The 21,912-nt window shown below is 43.4% G+C and overlaps 1 protein-coding gene across 3 annotated transcripts in view; it reads left to right on the forward strand.

Moving 5' to 3' along the window:
- Nucleotides 1-20,879, forward strand: part of smpd3 (sphingomyelin phosphodiesterase 3) — a 32,060-nt gene extending 11,181 nt beyond the window's left edge. For 2 of the 3 annotated variants that reach the window (XM_029153669.3, XM_029153667.3), the window contains 9 exons: nucleotides 2,251-2,925; nucleotides 3,548-3,793; nucleotides 3,883-4,840; nucleotides 10,630-10,705; nucleotides 13,499-13,660; nucleotides 14,315-14,404; nucleotides 15,955-16,018; nucleotides 16,542-16,710; nucleotides 17,707-20,879. In XM_029153669.3, coding sequence (XP_029009502.1) covers nucleotides 2,624-2,925; nucleotides 3,548-3,793; nucleotides 3,883-4,840; nucleotides 10,630-10,705; nucleotides 13,499-13,660; nucleotides 14,315-14,404; nucleotides 15,955-16,018; nucleotides 16,542-16,710; nucleotides 17,707-17,808 — 2,169 coding nt within the window. In that variant the 5' untranslated portion in view covers nucleotides 2,251-2,623 and the 3' untranslated portion in view covers nucleotides 17,809-20,879. Of the gene's footprint in view, nucleotides 1-443; nucleotides 623-2,250; nucleotides 2,926-3,547; nucleotides 3,794-3,882; nucleotides 4,841-10,629; nucleotides 10,706-13,498; nucleotides 13,661-14,314; nucleotides 14,405-15,954; nucleotides 16,019-16,541; nucleotides 16,711-17,706 lie in introns of those variants that run through there. The other variant, XM_029153670.3, reaches the window with a different exon arrangement.
- The last annotated feature ends 1,033 nt before the right edge of the window (nucleotides 20,880-21,912 follow it).

The following is a 21,912-nucleotide window of genomic DNA, read 5'->3' on the forward strand; positions in this document are numbered from 1 at the left end:
AGAAGTAGTAGAAAACTAAGACATGCGTGATTATTCCATATCCAGTCCATTAAATCCTTGATTGTTGCTTGGTTCTGTCTGGAGATGATTTTTTTTTCAGTAGGATCATGCAGTGAAAGCGCCCATTGAGCGTAATTAGCTACAGACTCTGGCTGCAGATTTGACACTTCATCCTGCATGTTCGAGGAGCTCATGGGAATGTGTTCTCTGATTGGACATTGCATCGTTGTTAATAGAAATATGCTCCCACTGAAGAAGGCACAATATTTAATTGATTATTTAAAACGCACCGAAGGAAAAGCCAGACAAACCAGTACATCCCACAGATGGCACGGTGACTCGCAGCCACATACATGCTCCATGTGGGCCCGTGTTTTAGCTCACAGATAGCCAGGGTGTCTGTTCACCGTACACTGGCAGCCAGTCACAATAGTATACCTACTGAGTGCGTGTGACCAGGTCACCATGACAACAGAAGTTGCCAGCGGACGGTGAGAGCAGAGTGACGTAACTGGTCCCTGCATGTGTGTATGTCCGGCGCCGTTCGAGTGCCACTTGCTGAATGAGCTGCAGGATATGCTGCATGGTACAGTATGTGCCTCTGGTTCTCTGGCCTACGCAGGTGAGCATTTATCATTGTTCTGATACACACGAACACACAGCACATGCAAACTAATACGCACAAGAATTAGTCCCAGCCTAAAGCCAAGAGACCGTTTTTAAAAAATAACATCAGGCTAGTTCATGAAAGAAATGACCAAATATAACAGTAAACATTGTTGGGTTAGAAATACATAAATGTCCAGTGGTGGAGGTTTATAACTAGCACTATTTTCTTAGTGCTACAGAGATGATGTGTTAGGGGGGTGGACGGTTGATTTCATCTATACAACAGGGATGGAGATGGAGACTCTGCCGTTCTTCTCTGTCCCAGCTTCCCAGAGTGTGTGGGTAGCTGTGAACTGTGCTGCGTGTTCATGTGGCTTCAAACGATCTTCAAAAAGATCCTGTGCGTCTGTCCCTGAAGTACATTGTGCCATTTTAAACCTGTGGGTTCTTGTACAGTATATGTTGACACACACAATCAAATACATGAGCACACATGATACAGCAACGTTGGCTTAGATGCATATGCATACAGACAAACTATGAGCAATAATGGGGTTTATCTCAGCTCTGTTTGTTCAATAGATACCTGTGATTCATTATTCGTTGATTCATTCTACATTTAATAAATATACTTATAAAGTTGCTCATTATGAACATCACAAACTACCAAATTCATGCAGTGATCACTGTCCCTCTGGCAGCGATCTGCTGAACAACGGAAGCGTTCAGACTGTTAGTCAGTCAGTGAGCTGCAGCGCAGCTACATGTTGGCCCAGTGGTGAGTCAGCAGGTCACCTTGTCGTCTCTCACACGGGCAAAGCTCACCAAAGAGTCAATCAACAGCAGCTGGCAAGTCAGTCACTTCACTAAACAGACAGCTGTCCTCTCACAACATGAATCATTACTCAACACAAAGGTTTTGACCGTGCAGGCGATTACGATGGAGGAGCTCCTTTTTAACTGATGGGGTTGTGCTTTTTAGAGAATGAGTCCGTGTTTTGGATACAGTTCAGTAGCATCTAGCTCTGTCTGCCTGCAGTTGGGAAGATCCTGTGATTCGTTGGTTTCTGTTTGTTGGTCTGACTCCAGCTTCTACCCACCAAAACCTAGTTGAGTGTTTCTGTCTGTTGACTCTGTGATTGTGATGCAGAGGCGACACCAGCTCGTGGTCATGGCTCCAGAGTCGTACCATTGGTCCTCACACCCGTTGATCTTAAGCATTAAATGTTTCCTATACGTGTCCCAGTGCTTCATTAGGTCGGGAGCTAACTAAGGTTTTCACTGGTGTCCTGTTGCTTGGGTGGTCCCAGATGATGAGATTACACTGAGCTCGACTCTGTGTAGCAACTCCCCTGTCGCCACCAATGAATTGACTGGTTCATTAATCATGCATGCTGGTGGTGGAATCCATACTCGAAGACAATTTCCCTTTCGTTTCTGCTGGAGCCTTTTTGTGGACAATAAACAATCAAAAGCAGGAGCAGCTGCGGTTGGTGTATCATTGATTACTAAGCGTCTGGTCTCATTTATCACTGGTTTTGTTCAGTCCATTTCCTTTTACAAGGTGGGACATTAATTATTTATAAAAATACACATAAACTAACTGATTGGCTCCTTTGTTTTCTCCCATTTCTTTTATAGATCCTGTTGAAGTACTGATGGTTAATGGCGGCCACTTGCGCACAAACATCAAGGCAAAGCATCTCATCATGGCAACCTCCCGCCTCCTGAATGTGTTTCTCGATCCTTCCTGTAGCGGGTGTAGTCTCTGAAGGCGTGACCAGACCAGGACAAGCTGTGACACTAAATAAATCATCAAACCATGTAGAGCACCTTTCTCCAAGGAGGGGGGAGGGTCTACAGCTAATCTGATTTGTATTTTATCCATTTGTATCTATGTGATCTGGAACACATTGCCTTCATTAGTGTGAAGCGTTTATGTGGGAGTGGACAGAACGTGTGAGCTGAGGAGAAAGCGAAAAAGAGTAACCGAGAGCGAGAACGAAGACAAGCGATGGTCCTGCACACCACCCCTTTCTCCAGTGCCTGTCTGCACTTCCTGGATGGATTGTCATGGAGCCTGGTCTTCCCTTGCTACTGCCTGCTGGACCGGCTCTTGGCCTCCTGCGTAGCCACGTCGCTGGAGAAGCGCCAGCGCTCCCAGGACCCCTGCTCCTTCCTCACGCTGTGCGTCCTGCTGTCTGCACCCCTGTACCTGCTCCTCCTCGTCGCCTCCCTGCCTTTCGCCCTGCTGGGTTTCATCATCTGGGCTCCCCTGCAGGCTGTCCGCCAACCCTACCTATACACCTACCGCAGGTTGGTGGGACATTCCCTAATGCAACTACAGCTTGTCATATTTTGTTCATTTACCAGTTTGAGTGGAAACTTGAATTAAGTGATTTGCAACACTGCAGAAATATGGCTAATGTGACGTTAGCTACAACAGCTGTAATGTAGTAACACAATTTGGAAGGCTTCATCAATAGTGGGGCTTATTTTACAGTTTCCAGAGTGAACCATTTCTAGCTACCATCAAAAGGGCACATGCACAGATTCCACAAGCAGATTTTTTTAGTTTAATTTTGTAGGTTTGTGTATTTTAGCTTATCCAATATTATTTAAAAAAACAGGTACTGTCCTCACATCTGCACGTGACGTCAGTCAATTGTCCTGCATAGTATACAGCAACCAAACCAGACACAAAGAGACATTAGCTCCTCGTGAAGCTAATTAGATTTTTGTACTTTGGATCAAAGAATTTGGAAAAAAAAGCACAGGCTTATAATTAGCTCTTGACCTTTTGCAATGCAGCACCTACTGATGGGTATAGACCCCAGTATCCAGCTTTTGCTGGATTTCTACAGTATATTTCAAGTTGGAGAAAAAATAAATTACAACATAATTAAATTTGTAAAGTAATCTCTACTTCTTCTTTTAGACTAGACAAAACCCAGGCCGAACTGGCAGATCCAGGCGGTGTAGGAACCGGGGAATGGAGGTCGCTGGGCAGGAGCTTCTGCTTCTGCAGTGCAAACGTTTGCCTGCTGCCTGACTCTCTGGCTAGATTTAACAACCTGTCAGACACCCACAGGAGAGCACGCGAGCTGGGGAAGAGAATCTGCAATGGTGCTAGTCGGCCTCAGATCAAAATCTACATCGACTCACCTACCAACACTTCCATAAGGTGAAGACCACTTCCTTCTAGACTTTTCTTTGAATGACATTTGTAATAAATCATAATACCTATTTGTTTGTTTGTGTTCCACACGTCAGTGCGGCATCCTTCAGCAGCCTTGCTACAGGTTTCCGTCGTACCTCCTCCCTGGACCAGCGTCCTGACCAAACACACACCACCAATGGCCCAGCCGACACTGAAACCGAACCCCTCACCGAGTGCCCAATCCACTCCTCAGGTGCCACGGACTGCCCCATTCACCCTGCTCCCAGAGAGCAAGGCTCCTCCGAATGCGCGCTTCACTCAGATGGAGCAGACACTGCGGCAGATTGCCCCCTCCACTCTGCGAGTGCGAACAACAACTCAGAATGTCCTGTTCACACCTCAGGGGAGTCTCCAGACTGTCCAATGCATTCCACGAGCCCACAGGGTGACTCTAGCCACCATGACTGCCCCATACATTGTGAAGGAGTCCAGTCAAAATCCTCCACAGACTGCCCATTTCATGCTTCAGGGGTTCAAATCAGCATCAGTGCTCCAGAGCCCGACCCCCAGGAGGAAGAGGTGGAAACAGGAAACCATCGGCCTGGGGAGCAGGCAGGAGTGGACACGGGCAGCATGACCGCCTCTAGGGAGTCCCTCGCCCGATACCATGGAGGTGACAGTGGTATAGGGATATCCTGCAATAATACTCTTTCTCACGTCCCTCGCACTTCAGTTTTTAAGCGCACGGGAAGAAAACGCCGCCATGGAGACGAAACATTTGATCATGAGATCTCTGCCTTTTTTCCTGCCAACTTGGATTTCCTTGCCCTACAGGAAGTCTTTGACCATGGATCAACGAGCAGACTGCGGAGGCAGTTGCATCGTTACTTCCCCTACGTGTTGAGTGACGTTGGGTGGTACGGTTGGAGAGGCTGCTGCTCCAGGTTTAAATTCCTGAACAGTGGGCTGATGCTTGCCAGCCGCTATCCAATCCTGGATGCAAAGTATGAATGCTTCCCTAACGGTAGAGGGGAGGACGCACTGGCAGCTAAGGGAGTGCTGTTCACCAAGGTAGGAAGTGAGATTTACTACTCTTTATCTGAATGTAAACAGGAATTTGCCGTGAATGTTTTTCTTTTGTAAAAGAACTGTGTCCATAACGTGGTCTGTGCTGTTTCAGACAAAGACTTGTTTTTGATGCCACCGTCTGTAGCTTTTGCAAGATGGGCACAGAACTGATTTAAAGGTGCCTGAACATGTATGACTCTCTGGTTAACACACTCATTTTGCTACTTTAGCCAATCCCGTCTGAGCTCGATTAGTGTCATATTTCCCTTATTGCCCACGTCAACAGTAAACAGGTCGCTCACAGAACCACCTGCAGTCCTGCTCAGACAAACGCAAAATACCAGAACACTATTTCTACACAAAAATAAAGTGTCATTAGCTTTAACCGCTAGCTTTAGCCTGACATCAGCAAGCTGGATGTTGAACTCTGACCCTCTATGAACTCATATGTGCTTCCGCAAAGAGTTCTGGGGAGTAGTGATGTGATGTGATTTGATTGATTCCGATTCGTCCAACATGAACTAATCTTTTATATGACTTGGGAGGAATGAGTCTTGTCAGTGAATGATTTGTTCATTTTCATGCAGTACCTTCTCTCGCCACATGGTAGCAGCTGCTTAAGCTCAGTCAGCAGGACAGGAAACAGAAATGATTCGTTCACGACTCACTCAGCTGAGCGTCCGTCCTCAGGCATTCGTTCTTCAAACAATGTTCTCACATGGTTTTAATTGCTCGTGGCCTTTTATGATTATAATTTGTCTGCTGAAGCAAACCATATTGTTTTCAGTATACACTGTTTGAGAACCACAACCATTTTTACAACGCCCACAGCGCCACCTGCTGTAAATGAATGAATGACTCAAAATGATTTCTTCACTTTACTGTTTGAGAGTTAAAGATCTGAGTCAGTTAAAAGAATTGAACTTCCCATCTCTAGTGGCGTAACTATATTTGCAACACAGTATCTGTCCTACTAACTAACTCACTAATTCTAACAATTAACATCAATCATAAATCCATCACCGTTTACTCACAGTTATTTGCATATTCATTCAGATATACTGTATTGTATATGGTATATACTGTAATTTCTGGGGAGTTCTATATAACAGGAACGTGTGACCCAGTGCTATCTCCCTACCAAGGGTAGTACCACCACTTTTAGCAGATAGTTAGACACTGTTGTACATGAACTTTTGTTACAGATGGTGGAAGTCTAACGTTATTATCAAGATGCTTGGATGGATAAACACTAAGATAGCACTTTTCTGACAGATTTAACTTTAAATTAAATTACAACCTTGTTCTTTACAGCAGAATTGAGTCCAGGCCGGATCTGGACTTTCATGTACAGTAGTAGTTTTTTTCATTTTTTGAACAGTGGCTTTAAAGGTTGTCTGAATCTTCCTGTTTTTTAGCACAGATAAGCATAGCGATGACAGCTATAACATCTATTAGGTGCCAAACTGCTCATTCATGCAGGTTTATCTGTTATGGGTGTTGATCAAATACTGTCAGTATAAGTTGCCAAGTCTGTGCACTGTAAAGTCTTGAACATTGTACATTTGTCTCTCTTCCATCAAGTCACCAGTGAATTTGCTTTTTTTGTTATTGCTAAAAAGGGAAATGGCTACATTGGAATGATTGTGTGTGCTCATTAATCAGCCACATGCTGGGATTTGCAGAACGTGAATTTAGCAGTGATCTAGTTCCTGCTGGGATGAAGCAGCTTTAAATGACTTGATGTTCAGCGCCTCCTTGGATATGAGGTCGCTCCAGGTCCCACTGACATGCTGGCATCCAGCCAGTAGCTGTGTTCGTGTCTGCAACCTGCTGCCAAACGACAGAGAAGGAAACCAAACAGCGTGGAACAAAATAAGTCTTGTTAGTGTCAGGACACGATGAGGCCACTCAGAGCCACATGCTTGTACGGGGCATCTTTAATTTAACTTTTCATATCAACCCAAGATTTCACTGATGCAGAGTTCCCCACAACGATGCCTCTTAAACATGCAAATGCTACCAGGGTCACAGTGACATTTGGTTCAAACTACAGTACCAAGTTGTGCTATGCCTCCAACATAGACCCAACCTATCTGTAACTCTATTAATTCCATTATCTGTTCCGTCTTGAAACCACCACACACTGGAGACAAGCCTTCATGGTGTTTAGAGCCACTTTGCTCTGACCATCAATGCTGAAGAAGCTTTGAGCCCCACACTTTATTTTTCTCCACAGCCTGTATTGTGTATTTGCATCAATAAAAAGGTGGCGGCTCCTCGGTACAACCTGCCTGTCTCCTGGCCAGCTGCAGGCTTTGATGTGCCTGCTGTTCACTGCTTTGCCCCCCCCATCCTCTAAACAGCTTGACAGTTGTCCAAAGCACCATCTTCATGTGAACCCCCGCCTCCCCATCCAGGAACCCTTGGCCATTCCTACTCATTACCGCTCCACGCTGCTTGCCAGCTGGGAAGCATCTCATTATGTTCAGTTCATTTGATGTACCTTATGTTCACACGTTGTTTCTCAGCGCGCCGACCAGCTTGTGTTTGTTCTTTCATATCAAACACAAACAAGGATGCTTAGTCAGGAGTCATTGTTAAAGGCTTCCTCCTTTTAAGTCCCCCTTTTTAAAAAAAATGGAGGTTTGAGCTCATTAATTTGGCTCGTTTCCATTTTGTTGCCTTGAAAGCGATGTTCACTGGCTGATGTCAGTTCCATGTGCTTTTTCAAAAAGGCTTCATCAGCTGATTCTGTGAAGGTGTCAACACCTTGTTCTCTCTCTGGCTTTGAAGTGTGTCCTTGAGAGCAACCTGAAACACAGTGTGAATGACTTCAGCACCAAGATGAATGAACCTCATTGTGGGTCTGTGATAGAATATGACTTCAGTTACTGCCTGTACAACCTCGCAGATGACAAGGCGCCATTTAGAATGAACACTGCTGTCTTCAGACGGGCGGTCCTCGTCCTTCAGGTGCACCTGCGTCACTAAGTCCTGTCTTCAGGAGCTCACTCTCATAGAGTTGACTGAACATGGGATAATGCCCTATACTGTAACTAACTTTCTTCTATTATTATTTTCAGATTAATTCATAAGGGTATAAGAAAAAAAACAAACTGCTGTTTTTTTACAGTACATGAAACCACTTTTAGGAAATTTTACACAAGGCAGACAAAACAATGCTCATGTCCCCATCGGTGCGTTTACTTGGAGATCAGCAGTAGGTAGGTCAGCAACATAATTCTGAATTGTCTTTGGAGGAGAAGTGATGCACTAGAGAGAGACAGTGTCAGAGAGAGAGGGAGAGTGAGAGAGGAAGGATATTAATTAAAAAATGTCCCTGTGCTGGCTCCATAATTAAGGCTTTTCAGTCTCAACATTTATCCCCTCTTATAATTATTTCAAACTACTAAGCATAGTTGAAGAGCTGTGTGTGTGTGTGTGTGTGTGTGTGTGTGTGTGTGTGTGTGTGTGTGTGTGTGTGTGTGTGTGTGTGTGTGTGTGTGTGTGTGTGTGTGTGTGTGTGTGTGCAGAATGCATGAAATCAATGGAAGCGTTCCCCAAATCTTCAATGACCAAAAGGACCTCTGTTGTTATTGAGGTCAGTGCTATTGATTCAAATAGTGGATAAAAGATAAAAGCACACGACAACTTAAGGGAAACTAAAAAGGCCACATTATGCAAAATTGACTACATGGATATGACACACACATAGTAAGACAGAAGGCCATTGAATATCTCAAGCACAGTGGGATGAACACCTTAATATAAATGTGGTAAAAAATGTGGATGCATCACAGTTTAATAACCTTGATGGGTTGGGTTCACACCAACCTTGTAGACCACAGACTCATCAAATCTTTTTGTTTCAGACATAACTATCACTACATTAAGGGAGAGCAACTTGCAGGCATGGTTTACATGGAGACGGGCTTCCTCTTCCACCTGGTCCTCCACGAGGCTCAGGTTGACAGCCGATCCCAGCTGTCATTCAGGCCACAGAGCAGTTTCCACTCAAAGCTTTTCACATTATGTGAACATTCTATTCAGAGATCCTGAATAATACAAACACATGTACATTGTTTATTGTTGGAGTGACTGTGCAGAGACATACTTGCGCACAAATAAAACCCAAATCCCCTCAGGCCTTTTGTCAGTTTCAGGATGCATACACATCTACTGAAGCGTGGATAAGCGCCTGAATTATTAATACGGCGTGTGGCACACGGACAGGAACAGCAACAAGCAAGTGAGTGGGAGAGAGAGAGAGAGTGTAGGAGAAAGGACAGCGTTGGACAGGATCAAATTTTCATTCTTTCTTCAGTAGTTTAGAAACTGATTAAAAGAACTGTTTCTGTTTTAGACACTGTTGATGCTAAAAACTACACAGTGACACACTCTTCAACTGACCAAGGTGTGAAATAACTGTTTTTTTCTGTCTGACTATGGATTATTCCTAGAAGTACCTGGACCAGCAAGACTTCTGAGCAGCAAATGTAAAATCTTTCATTAGGTGGAAAACAGTTTTATCTGGATGTCCTGCTTTGTGTGTCCTCTGTGCGGTGTTTTAAAAATCCCCGCATAGCAACATACACACACACAGCCTTGGTGTCGGTTAGTTTTTACAGCCTGTTGGTTCTGTAAGTCCACCTCTGTCGGGGTGTTTGGACTTCAAACTGCAGTCGCCATCGCTCTTCCTCTGCAGCCCTTTATTCCTCATCCTCCCACCAGCACAGAGCTGCCAGCTTCAGCCTCGCTGCGTCTCCCGTTCCTGTGTTGCTGAAGGACTGATGCTAAAGGCGTCTGATAAAACCTCAAGGGAAGTTGAAGTTATTTCAGCTATTTCGCTGCCCTGGAAACAGGGGATGAGGTCTGATGAGAACTGACAAAAAGTGTGTGAGGGTGTTTTTTTTTGGGTCCAGCTCTGACTGTTGCTCATCCTGCTTTGTTGTAGAAGGCCTGTTCTTCCATTTTGCCCTGTTTACAGGGATGAATTGGCAGACTGAAATGATCCATGCAGGTGGAGCCATCACAGGTCATGTGATTAAATGTTAAAACAGGCCCATGGAGGCTCATAGCTAGTCTTACTAGTTACTTGCAGTATGCTGGTACCTTTTTAATATAAAAATGTCTTTTTCTGTCGTAGCTTGTTGTGCTATTGAAGCATTTAAAGGTTTTGCATACTGTATATAATAACTAATAAATGCTGTAGTTTATTGACAAAGATGCTGCTTGTTACTAAAGCAGCATCATCAGTGACTACAGAACGTAGTGTAAATCAACCTCCACTTCACAGGATGTCACCAACTTCAGTTCACAACCAAACACATGCTGCATTCACATACACTAACGGAGTCTGGTCAGAGAAGGACAATAGTGTACAAACAGTATTTGGAATCTTTCACAGGCTACGGTTCTGTTTTAGTTTTAGTGTCGTCTTCTGTGACATATTGTGATGTAGGACCTGGGTTTGAGTGCTGGTCAGCCAGCTTTCATGGCTGTGTGTGGTTCTCTGGCTCCCTTAGTGGATGATAGTGTGTGTACAGTGTGCTCCAGGCATAGTAACCTACAGTAAAAGCACATGACATTACTGTTCTATCATTATCTTCCTACCCATCGACTGCAGCGAATCACACTCTGTGAGTGTAACGACTTTACAGCTGTAATTGCTCCACTTCCCCACAGAGACAAGTAAAGTTTCTCCTACCGCGTCTGAGCTAATTGCTGCTGTTCCTACCTGCTGTGCTTCACATACTCTCCTGGCCTGACATCGTGTCTCCGCTCTGCAGGTTCATGTCGGCACCTCCCATCAGGAGCAGAGGGTCGTTGGATACATCGCGTGCACGCACCTCCACGCTATAGAAGGTACGCGCACACATTCATGCTCACAAAGGTAAAAGCCTGTGTGTGTGTGCGTGCGTGCATGTGTGTGTGTGTGCGTGCATGTGTGTGTGTGTGCGTGTGTGTTTGTGTGTGTGCGTGTGTGTGTGCGTGTGCGTGTGCGTGTGCGTGTGCGTGCGTGTGTGTGTGTGTGTGTGTGTGTGTGTGTGTGTGTGTGTGTGTGTGTGTGTGTGTGTGTGTGTGTGTGTGTGTGTGTGTGTGTGCCATTGCCTACACAGACAGTACATGCCTGGACGTGTGTCTGTGTCCAGATACCTAGATAAACGAGTGCATCCACCGCCTCACCCCCCGTGTCTCCTCCTGCTGTTCCCATAGTGACTGGCTCAAGCTGTTAAAGGCGTCACAGCCCTATTTAAAGCCTCCGGCTGTTGCCTTGCTCATTTTCTAGCAAAGACATGTTTGTTCTCCTGCGACTGCTATTCTGAGCTCCTTCTACGCTCCCCACAGGCCTAAATATAGCTCACACCGCACTGTTTCTAAAGATACATCCAACATACTGTAGAACCTATAGGGGGGAGGGAGTGGGGATGTGGGGGTTAGATAAGACAGGGCCAACAGGGAGGTACAGGGGAGGACGCAGACCTCATCTTTTCTGAGAAGAAACGGGTTGTTGTAAAAATCAATCCTGTAGTGGAGGATTGATTCATTCATTCATTCTGAATCCAGTCTTTGTTCAGTAATAATTTTCCTTAAACGCCTGTTGCAGTCAATGCTATTTTAGATTTTTTGAATAGCTTTAGCTATTTTTTTCATAAATATTAACTATAATATTCTTATTTACAAGTGAATATGTAGAGAATATTTAGGCTTAACTGGATGATTTCTACTTGTTGCTGTGTAATGGTTGTTCCAAATTGAATTAAATGAATAAATTCTCTAGCCAACAATAATTCTGCTTCCTTTAACATATCAGCCGCTTTATTATTCAACCTAACATTTATTCATGTTGGCTGTTTGTGTATGAGGACTGTGCATTGAGCAGCAATCTGATGCTACAGGTGAAACCTCAACACTAAAGGAAGGAAGTCAGAAGGGATTCTGGACAGCAGCAGGGTCGCAGGAAGGCAGATGATGATGAGCCAGTGTATTATATTGAGCAGTGGGTGGTGGTGCTGGTCTGGATGACATTAGAGCTGAGATGGTTGATGCAGGAGGAGGAGGATGAGAACCAGAGAGCAACATCTGATCCTGAGAGCAATCATCGTCAAGGGTGGTTTTAGAAGAACAGAGATAAGCTTCATCTAAAACTCAGACCTCCCCTTAAAGACAGGAAAGCTGAGTGAGGGCCTGACTCAATGGTGACTTAAAGGTGGGACGTCTAGTCATGGACAATCTAGAAATCTGTCCAGGGCATGTTAGACGTAAAAACACTGAGCGGGTAGAGAGAAGGCAACAAGTTACTGGTGAAGACAGGAAGTAAGGCCTTCACAATAAAACCTCTGAACCAAAACGCTGCTGCTGCTGCTGCTGCTGCTAAATTGATTTGTAACAATCATGGAAGCTTCTTGCCAGTTGCTGAGTTGTTCTGTTACTTAGGTCATTAGACTTTTATAATTAGATCATGTACTTGCTGTTGTTACTTTAACTCAAGCTATTTTACGTCTACTTTCACTATAAAATATGTCAGCTGAAGTCCTGCTATGTTCCAGCCTGATTGTTCATATTCAACAAATATTGCTTAACCACCTAATTTGCTGTTATAAAGCTATTCAGTGGCTCATTGCTTGAAGATCAATGGTTTGCGTTTAAATAAAGGAACGACTTATACAGCATACTGTATGTGCTGTACTGCACAATGATTAAATCTACAATGGACAATGATACTGTATAACTCACAACTGAATATTCTCAGTCGATCGCTGTTACAGTTTAGAACAGTTGCTTTGCCACTCTTGCACTAGTTAGTGAGGAACTACAGTGGTGGTGTGTATCACTTCAGGTTTTTAAACAGGCAGCACACACACAGATCCACCAGAGTAAACGCTGAGCACACACACACACACACACACACACACACACACACACACACACACACACACACACACACACACACACACACACACAGATACACCAGAGTAAACGCTGAGCACACACACACACACACACACACACACCCACGAGCTCCATCTTCATATATTGAAGTGGAGCCTGGATAATCAAAGCCAAAGCCTCCCACTCAGCTGTCAGCATCCTGGCGCCTCTACACGCAGATTCTTGACCGTTCAGCGTCATTGCTCGCTTACGTGCTTTCACCAAATTCTCCAAAAATCTTATTTTCGCCCAGTTTTAAGGAAGAGTGGACAGAGGTAATCCTGTACTCTGTTTGATTCTGTGGGGGTTAGTTAGTTCTAGTAAGTTGCCTTAGTTCTTGCGATTTATGCTTCTACTGATTTTTCTCAATACAGTAGTTTCCTCTGTATTTCAGTGTTGGTGTCTGTAGTTAGAGCCTGTTGTGTGTCCTGTCTTCACCCTTTAGGTATTTTTGCACATCGTGTGTGGTCGTGCAGTGCTGTCAGCCTGGCCGTCTCTGAGTAGAGCAGCCTAGTACTTTTGTAACTTCCCAGTTAGAGCTTTGAGTTAGTTTGTTTGTCTGTCGGCCTCAGTCGTAGTAGTGTGTTTTTGTCACACGCGTTGTCTGTCTTTGACTGTCTCTGCTCAGGCTCCTGTGCACTGACCATGTTTGCATTAATTTGCTTGTTTTTCCCTGCCCCTCATTGTGCTGCCGTCCTTTCTCCACTGCACTGAACGCTGCGTCAGGCGACTCCTCTGTACGATGTGAGCAGCTGGACCTCCTGCTTCAGTGGGGGGCGGAGTTTCGCCAATCGTCATCACAGTCGCCCGAAGGAGAGAAGGTGCTGGAAGACCTGGTGGCCTTTGACGTCATCTTGGGAGACCTCAATTTTGACAACTGCTCCTCAGGTACAAGTCTAAGATGAACCAGTCTTTACTGAACCACTACATGGTCTTTTATCTGTTGCATGCAAGCACACAGTCATGACATAAAATGCCTCCTCAGCTGCAGGGTTAATTCGACAGTAGATTATTTGGGAGCGCACAAACCTTAAACATGTTTCACTGATAAAAAATAACACATAAAAGCTTTTAAACCCAGGACTGGAGGACCGGGGTTGCTCACGCTTGCCTTAAAACCTCAGGCGTCACCTACTGTACATAGAAAACAACAATTAACTTAGATTATACAGTAAAACTAGAAGCATTTTTCTTTCCAGCGTCACCAGGCTCAATAACATAAACTAAGAACTTTTTTTATGTTACCCCTAACCCTAACCCTTAGGGAACACAAAGACAGAACAACGTTCATGTCCACAGTCCATTTACCGCCACCAGTTAAGCACACTGCATGTTGGCATTGTTGGCCCGAAGAAAGACATAAAGTGGACATGGAGACATGAAGGATTTTGATCATGAATAATTTGCTTGTCAATCAAAATATGTCAATCTTCTTGGCATGTGTTTTATTTGATGTATTTAACAAATAATGTAGCAAGTATTTTGTTATGTTCTGACAGGAAACTGTGCTTGTGTGTGTTGTGTGTGCATCTGCTTTTCCAGAGGACAAGCTTGAGCAGCAGCACGCACTTTTTACTCAATACAAGGACCCGTGTCGCCTGGGACCAGGAGAGGACAAACCATGGGCTCTGGGTAATACACACCAACAATCCACACAAACAGTACACAAACATCCACATGTACTTCTCATAAACTGTGGCCTCCAGCTACAGCACTGTTTGTAACAACAGATCAGTCAACTTCCTGTGGTCTGCAAGAGTTTCCTGGTTTCATCTTTAGTTTTTTTGATTTGCCTGTTATTGTGTCTTCTGAAGCTTCGTAGGTGACTTTTTTCTGAGGAGAGGCTTACAGTATGTTTGTCGATTAATGGGGTTGCTTCCACCATGCACCTCAAACAGAGTTTCTGCCATTTCATCCTGCATCCAATGCTTAGATAAACTTACAAGTGGCCACTGGCTTTTACCTGCTTAATGGCACACAGCACTCAGCCTCAATTAACCTCAGACCTCTTTTTATCAGAGCTCAGGAGAAATGAGCACGCTCCTCATCAGCTGTTGCCAGTATATATGTTATCGGAGAGCTGTGGAGGCGAACCAGGATTTTTCCTATATTTTTTTCCTGTATTTGTGTGTGTGTGTGTGTGTGTGTGTGTGTGTGTGTGTGCGTGCGTGCGTGCGTGCGTGCGTGCGTGCGTGCGTGCGTGCGTGCGTGTGTGTGTGTGTGTGGTTACAGCCTTCCTTCTTTTCTTCCACTCTTCCCACTGAAGACTGGCGCTGGTAACAGGCCCATCATAGACTATGCAATTCAATTTTGCGCCTTGGCCTTGGTCAGAGAGTAGAACACTGCTGCCCTTTAGGATCTATGACTTGGGTCTTAATGGCCATGTAAAGGCTTTTCCCTCTCCTGTGGTCCTTTGTTCCATACCTCAGCAGCTTCAATCTCAGCCATTAATGTATCAGGTGAAACTCAAATTTTATCACATATCAGTTAGTGAAGCAGCTCAACTTACCCACGTGTTCTTACGCAGCCTCTTCTTGTTCACTGCCTCAGTGATCATCTATTTCACCTTCTTAGTTCACACCGGGTCCCAAAACTAGTCTCATTTCCTGTTTCCAAAAGTCCCCACCAACATTCCCTGCATAAAGTGACACAATCGCCCACTGGCTGGTTGTTGGTTGGAGAAGGTCATTCCAATCCTGATGATATCAACATTATTTTCTCTCACTCTGATACTGAATCTATGTGGCGTCAGGGCAGTTCTCACTGCCTCCTCCAGAACCCACCCTTTTGCTGAATCTGTGCTGGCACATATCCACCTGTCAGGACTGAGCCCAAGCCAGGTCTGCTAGGATCTCTCATCTACCACATCCCTTTGATGTGATTTCAGTTCAGTTCCACTTAAGATCGAAGGTCTTATTGTCCATCAAAACAACACCAGGACTACTGAGTTTTTTAAATATAACATATAGAATCTACAGCTATTCAGTTATATCGCCTGGAATCTCTGTGGATTCACCCACATTCCATGTTTCCAGGATCAAGCCCTATCCCCAGATCTCTCAGTGTATTGTATTGGTTGTAGATGTGTGCTTTTAGCCATTTGGAATTATTTAAGCACGTGATTAGAAATGTGGGCGTCTGTCTGTGAAGCATGTTAATTAATTGTCATGTCTAATTAACAGGAACTCTGCTGGATCCTAGTGGCCTTTACGACGATGAGGTCAGCTCACCTGAAAGTTTGCAAAAGTAAGTCATGCACACACACACACACACACACACACACACACACACACACACACACACACACACACACACACACACACACACACACACACACACACACACACATTACTCTGTTTTGTCACCCACACTGCACTGCATACGGTTCTGTAAATTATACAATATATTCACTTCCCTAAATGTAATATGTAGATAATCAAGGATGGTATTTGAAATTTCTAATGCTAAATTTAAAATTGATCATTAATGAAAGAAAACAGTCATGACCACACACATTTCTGCAAAATGTAACTATAGAATTATTTTCTCATGATTTTTAACCAGTATGAATTTAGAAATTTGAATTTAAGTATGAGGTCACACTTTACACCACTGCCAAAAAGAAGATAATGAAGGCTTGTTTCAAAAACACACATAAGAGTCATTAACCAAGCATCTACATGCACAATAATGCACGCTTTACTCTTCTCCAGCTGGATCAATTATACGCGTGCATGTTTTTTACCGATCCTTACTCTTTCTGTGTCAGAGTGATGGAGAACGAGGAAGGCAGGAAAGAGTACCTGGTGTTTCCTCCCAGTAAGAACCAGTGTCCAGCCAACAGTCAGAAGGGAAGGAAGATCCCCCTGAAGGGCAACGGACGCAGGATTGACTACATGCTGTACAGCGATGAGGGGCTGCAGCAGGACTGGAAACTGGTACAGAATGGGGCACTCCAGTATAATAGGGGAAAAACATATTCACGGGCTCACTATGTCCAAGGTTTAATGCAATGCTGTGAATTTGAATTTGTGAATTCCTAAATTTTAACTCTAATTAAAAGTTGGCGATGCCAGCTGATTTTAGAACACAAAGTACTGGTAAAACTAAATGGTCTGAAAACGGGGCTGTGTATCTTAAACAGCTTTTCAATCTTTCTGGATCAATTATCCTATAGGGACTAGACCCAAAGAGCAGACAAAGCAAAGGCTCCTTGTTGGAAGATGGAAACCACAGCTTGAGCCTAATACACATGAAATTCATGTCAATTAGTTTTTTGGGTAATTTCCTGAGCCAACACATCCCAATGACATCTGATGATTATTATGTGACTGTACCAGTTCTGCTCATGAATTGATGTGCAGCACCCAGTTTGTGGTTGCTTACGGTAATAAACCACAGACCCAGGCAGAACCATGTGAATGTGGGAAAACCAAAGCACATCACTTCCACATAGCACCTCTGACTGTCTGCCTCACTGGTTCACGTACGGCCTGACGCCACCTTGTGACAGAATGTGGCCACTGCCAACTACCAACTCGTATTTGATGTTTTGTGTTTTTCCATGTGCGTATATACAGTAAGAAACAATGAACAATGAACAGATGCACAAATGTTAATATAAACTGGCACATGGTGATATGCTGGTATCTGATTTAAATAAATGGTGAAGTGTAGTGATGGGCCTCTGGACTGGGCTGTGTATTGTAGCAACCCACTTGAGCACAGTTTTCAGGGCAATATAAGTAAACTGGTCAGCACTGACCCCTGACAGTAATCCTTTCCAGTAGCTTTAGTGATGAACTGGAACCTAAACTGTCAGCTAACATTTAATGTCCAAATACATTTGACAATGTGTTGTAGTATTTACAGTCGCAATCCAGTGTTTCCTGAAGCATGGAACTTATTTTTGTTTTGTCGACTCTGGCCAACAGGAGCTCGAGGAGTACAGCTTCGTCACCCAGCTGGCTGGCCTGACCGACCACCTGTCTGTGGCCATGAGACTGGCTGTTTCCACCGGAGAGGAGGAGCATTAGACGGATCACCTGAGCTGGTTTTCTTTTTGTTTTGGTCCTTTTTAAATACTGCCATGGATGAATGGCAGACGAGCTGCAAAACGAGAAGAGTAACTGCTTGAGAGAAACAAAATGCTGTTCTGGGGGATTAAAGGGATGGAGAACAGATGGATCGGTAGAAGAGCGCTTGGGTGAATGGATATGAAGAAAGCAGACAGCATGGAATAAAAGCTGAAGACAGAGACAAGCAGCGATTCTGGAAACCAGACACAAGTCAGGCTAGGACTGACTGAGGCCTGGCCTCCATCACTCACTGTTGAACTAAATCCAGAAGGTTTTATAGAGTTTATTTGTTCAACATACTGTAGCCAATTCAACACACTCCATTTGTTGGTTCTGGTTTAGTTGTAGTGTAAGTAGGATTTTCATTTTTTTTTCATTATTCTACCTTCAGGGACAAAGAAAACGTGGGTTGAGAGTGAAATGTGCGGCTGACGACTGACCATTTGTGTCCTTGTGTTGTGTTCCTTCCTGAAACGTCATTGGTCAGTTCTTCTGTCAGTCATTCCCCTTACCAACCCCCCATCCATCCCAGGAGCCTCAACAAGTGTCTTTGTCTTTCTAAAATGAGAAAAATAATATAATGATATGACTTTATTGTTTTATTGATTGCCACACCAATTTTTATAGGACGTTTAATGATTGTTTAAACCTATAGTGTATCTTTTTAAGACTAGGTTTTGTATAAAGGACTGAAACCGAGGAGGAACGTTGATGCATGAATGCCATGTTAAAATTGGAAAGCTGAAAGAATTTATTTGGTACAAAAGTGGAAAATGACGTTTGTGCATGAAGGGAAGCGGAATCAGTTGACATTGCAACTTAATAAGCTTGTAACACTTGTTTGAATCAAGAGGCATTTTGCCCTGAAACACCTATTAAGTGTCTGCCCTTATGATGTTTGTGCATGTGAAACCCTGATGGCCTGTAAATATGGCCTGAAACACTGAGACACGCACACACAGGAGACAATCTGCACGCCAGACACCTACTGTATCATACAGTAAGTACACAAACCCATGAATTAGTGTAGTTAATACTGATGCAACAAACCTTAAGGAGTATTCAGACTCAAAGTAAGAGTGTTTATAGAAAGTAAAATAAATACTTAGTCACAAACCTTTAGCTGAGTATCCATTAAAAGTGAAGAAGAGTTGAGCTTGAGTTTGTGGCCAATTAATATGATCAATTTAGACTCAAAAATTAATATAAGACACACCTGGACATTTTAAATTGCAGTACAGACAGATAGCGACCTGTAGGAGTTTAAATTTTATACCAATGTCAGTGTAAAGTAATAGTCAATGCTATTACTTTGCTTCCTCGTGTCAGTAGTAATAACAGACCATGTGGTTTTGGTGCTTTATGGACGTGACGTTGATTCTCAGGAGTCATAAGTAAAACACAGGCAGATGTATGAGATGTTCAGAGGCGTTACCGCTAGAGCGAAACCTCCACAGTCAGTGTGTGTTTAACTAATAAAACATCTTCACTTAAATGAATAAGTATTCATTTGTTTTACCGGTCGGTTCCTCTGATCTGCACAGGAAACAGCGTTTACAGCCACTTTGATCTGTTTCTTGTCAGATGAGGCGTCAACACAGATGTGCGCGTTTGCACCTGAGCAGCTCAGTGTGACTTTTTCAATAGTAACTGGTGTTTTTCTGAATGCACTGTCAAAGGTTACACAACATGTACAACACAGTCTGAGATTGCAGGTTAGCGTGACTGCTTGTTATGTTATGTGTGTTCCAACAGTTTGTAGATGCATTATGAGTCCACCTGGCTCCTCCCACTCGGGGTCTCTTTATGACTCACGTTATTCTAATTACTATGATTAATATATTATTCTTATTTCTTAATCTTATGATTAAATCTTTTTTTCAACCCTTTTTAGGCTGAGTCTGTGTCAGGCCCCAGTTTAGGATGAACTTCAGCTTGTTATTTTTTATTCATGTACATACAATATATATTAGTTTTTTGGTCAAACATAAAGGGCGGAAATGTAAAGATTTGTCTGGTAACTTTATGTTATGATGATAACAAACGTTACAAGGTCTGTGTGTGCTGAGTGTGATGGTGAGCCATGAATTTATGTCACAGATTAGTTACAAAATTAACAACATCTTAGGCACAAGGCAATATTCTTAATAGTTGGTAAAAAAGATAAACAACAAGTATCAAGTGTGATACATGAAGCTACATTTTTACAACAAGGCCAAAAATCTCTTACTTAATTACATCAGACAACAAAATAAAACATTCATGCAGACATACACATTTTTGGACGAGTGAACAAAAAATATTGTTTTTGTGATTTTTATACTTGCCTAATATTCTTTCCCACATTCTCTACCTCTAAAGCAAATGTTCTGAACACCGGTGACTCAATCAGAGGCTGCGCTGCACAATGCTACAGATCAACAGGAGCCAACGGCTAATTTACAACCCAGCAGAATCAGACTGAGCCACACACTCGTACCCCACAGACCCACTGCACTGTCAACAAAACACCAAATCCATCAGTCATGTGACGAGGACGTAAAGCTGTTCATCCTCAGTGCCAATGGCAGGCCTTTCAGGAAGTGTGACAGAGAGTGGTGGTAGACGCGCGTTTACTGTACATCATCAGGTCACTTTGACTGCACCATGACTTTAACTAATAGTCAGGACTCCTACATTGTTTAGGTATTTATAAACATCCTGTTGCTGACTAACTACAGTATTTTGATATTGTGTAATATTCCTGATCCGCACACGTTTCTCTCTTTGTGTTTAGACAGATTTACTGGTTGGGGCACAGCTAAGCTTTTGTAGCTGTACGTGTTCTAATGATGCTTCAGGCTTTACTCTCGCTAGAAGTTATGGCTCCCTGTGCTTTTATTTCTTCCTGTTTTTTAATGGATCTTTGTCTTTAGAGGGGCTGTTTCTAGCCCAGTCTCTGTTATGTAGCTATACGAGATGCACAGCTTTGCTCTAAACAAGCGTTTTTTTCTTCTGCCTTTTTAAAAAACAAAGTGTTTTCCCTCTGACCTCTGTGTTCGTGTCATTATTTGACCTCTGGCTGTTCTGGCTGCTTGTCTCGCAGAAAGGCCAATGTGAGCTGAAGTGAAAGAGGTAACAGTGTCCTTCTTCTGCTTTTCATGAACAGGGGAAGAAATGTAGAATAAAATCACAAAGAGTTCTGTGGTAAGTGTTAAAAACTCCCCCTGACAGTAAAACTACTGTAGAGTCAGTCAGCTGTGCAAACATAGAACCACTGGACCGAAAAGACAAATGTTTCTAGATAATTCCTCTAGCTGAAATAAAATTCTTCAGGCTTCCTTAGTTTTTTTTTTTTATCAGCTTTAGTGCTGCAATAAATGAATTAAATAAATAATAAAACAAAGTGCACTAATTTGGCCAAAGAGAGTCTTCGAGCTGTGCTGTTCAGTTTGGCATGTTGAGTTGACTCATCACATCCCATTTGACCTCAGCAGTCGACAGTGGTCAACTGTTCACAGTAAAAATGAGTCTAGGTTATTAGAGTCCTCTGTATCTAGTGATGATTGGTAACTGACCTCGCTGTGTAAAACTGTTTGCCTTATCTCAGCTTCACTGGTAAAGTTCTTCATTGTTTTCCCCCTGATCTCTTACTGTACATTTGTCTTCTGACTATGTCGTTACTGGTTTCCTGGATTCTTTTGTTTGAGCCTCGTTTGTTTCTGGCTTTCTGCGTCTTTGTTGCTCCTCTGCTTCGAGAATGAACCATCTTTCTCTCAAGGCACCACAACAGATTTTGCTAAGTATTAAAAAGAGAAATTCAGCCCTTGATAACAGTAAAACGTCTGGCTGCTAGAGAGTGACATGTCTTGGCAGTAACAACAACAACAAGGATTTGTTTTGTTAAGTGCAAACTCTTAATTGAGTCATTAGTCAATTGTGAAGCTGGGACATCTAATTTTGCATTTATTGCAGCAGCTGATTGGGTTCAGTAGAGCCTTGACATCCACATGGACCTCTGGACAGCTGTTGAAAACAATCCCATATGTTTCACATCTTGTTCATCTACTTTCCTCTTTCTCA

The sequence above is a fragment of the Betta splendens genome, chromosome 6, assembly GCF_900634795.4.
Source record: "Betta splendens chromosome 6, fBetSpl5.4, whole genome shotgun sequence".
Taxonomy (NCBI): Eukaryota; Metazoa; Chordata; class Actinopteri; order Anabantiformes; family Osphronemidae; genus Betta; species Betta splendens.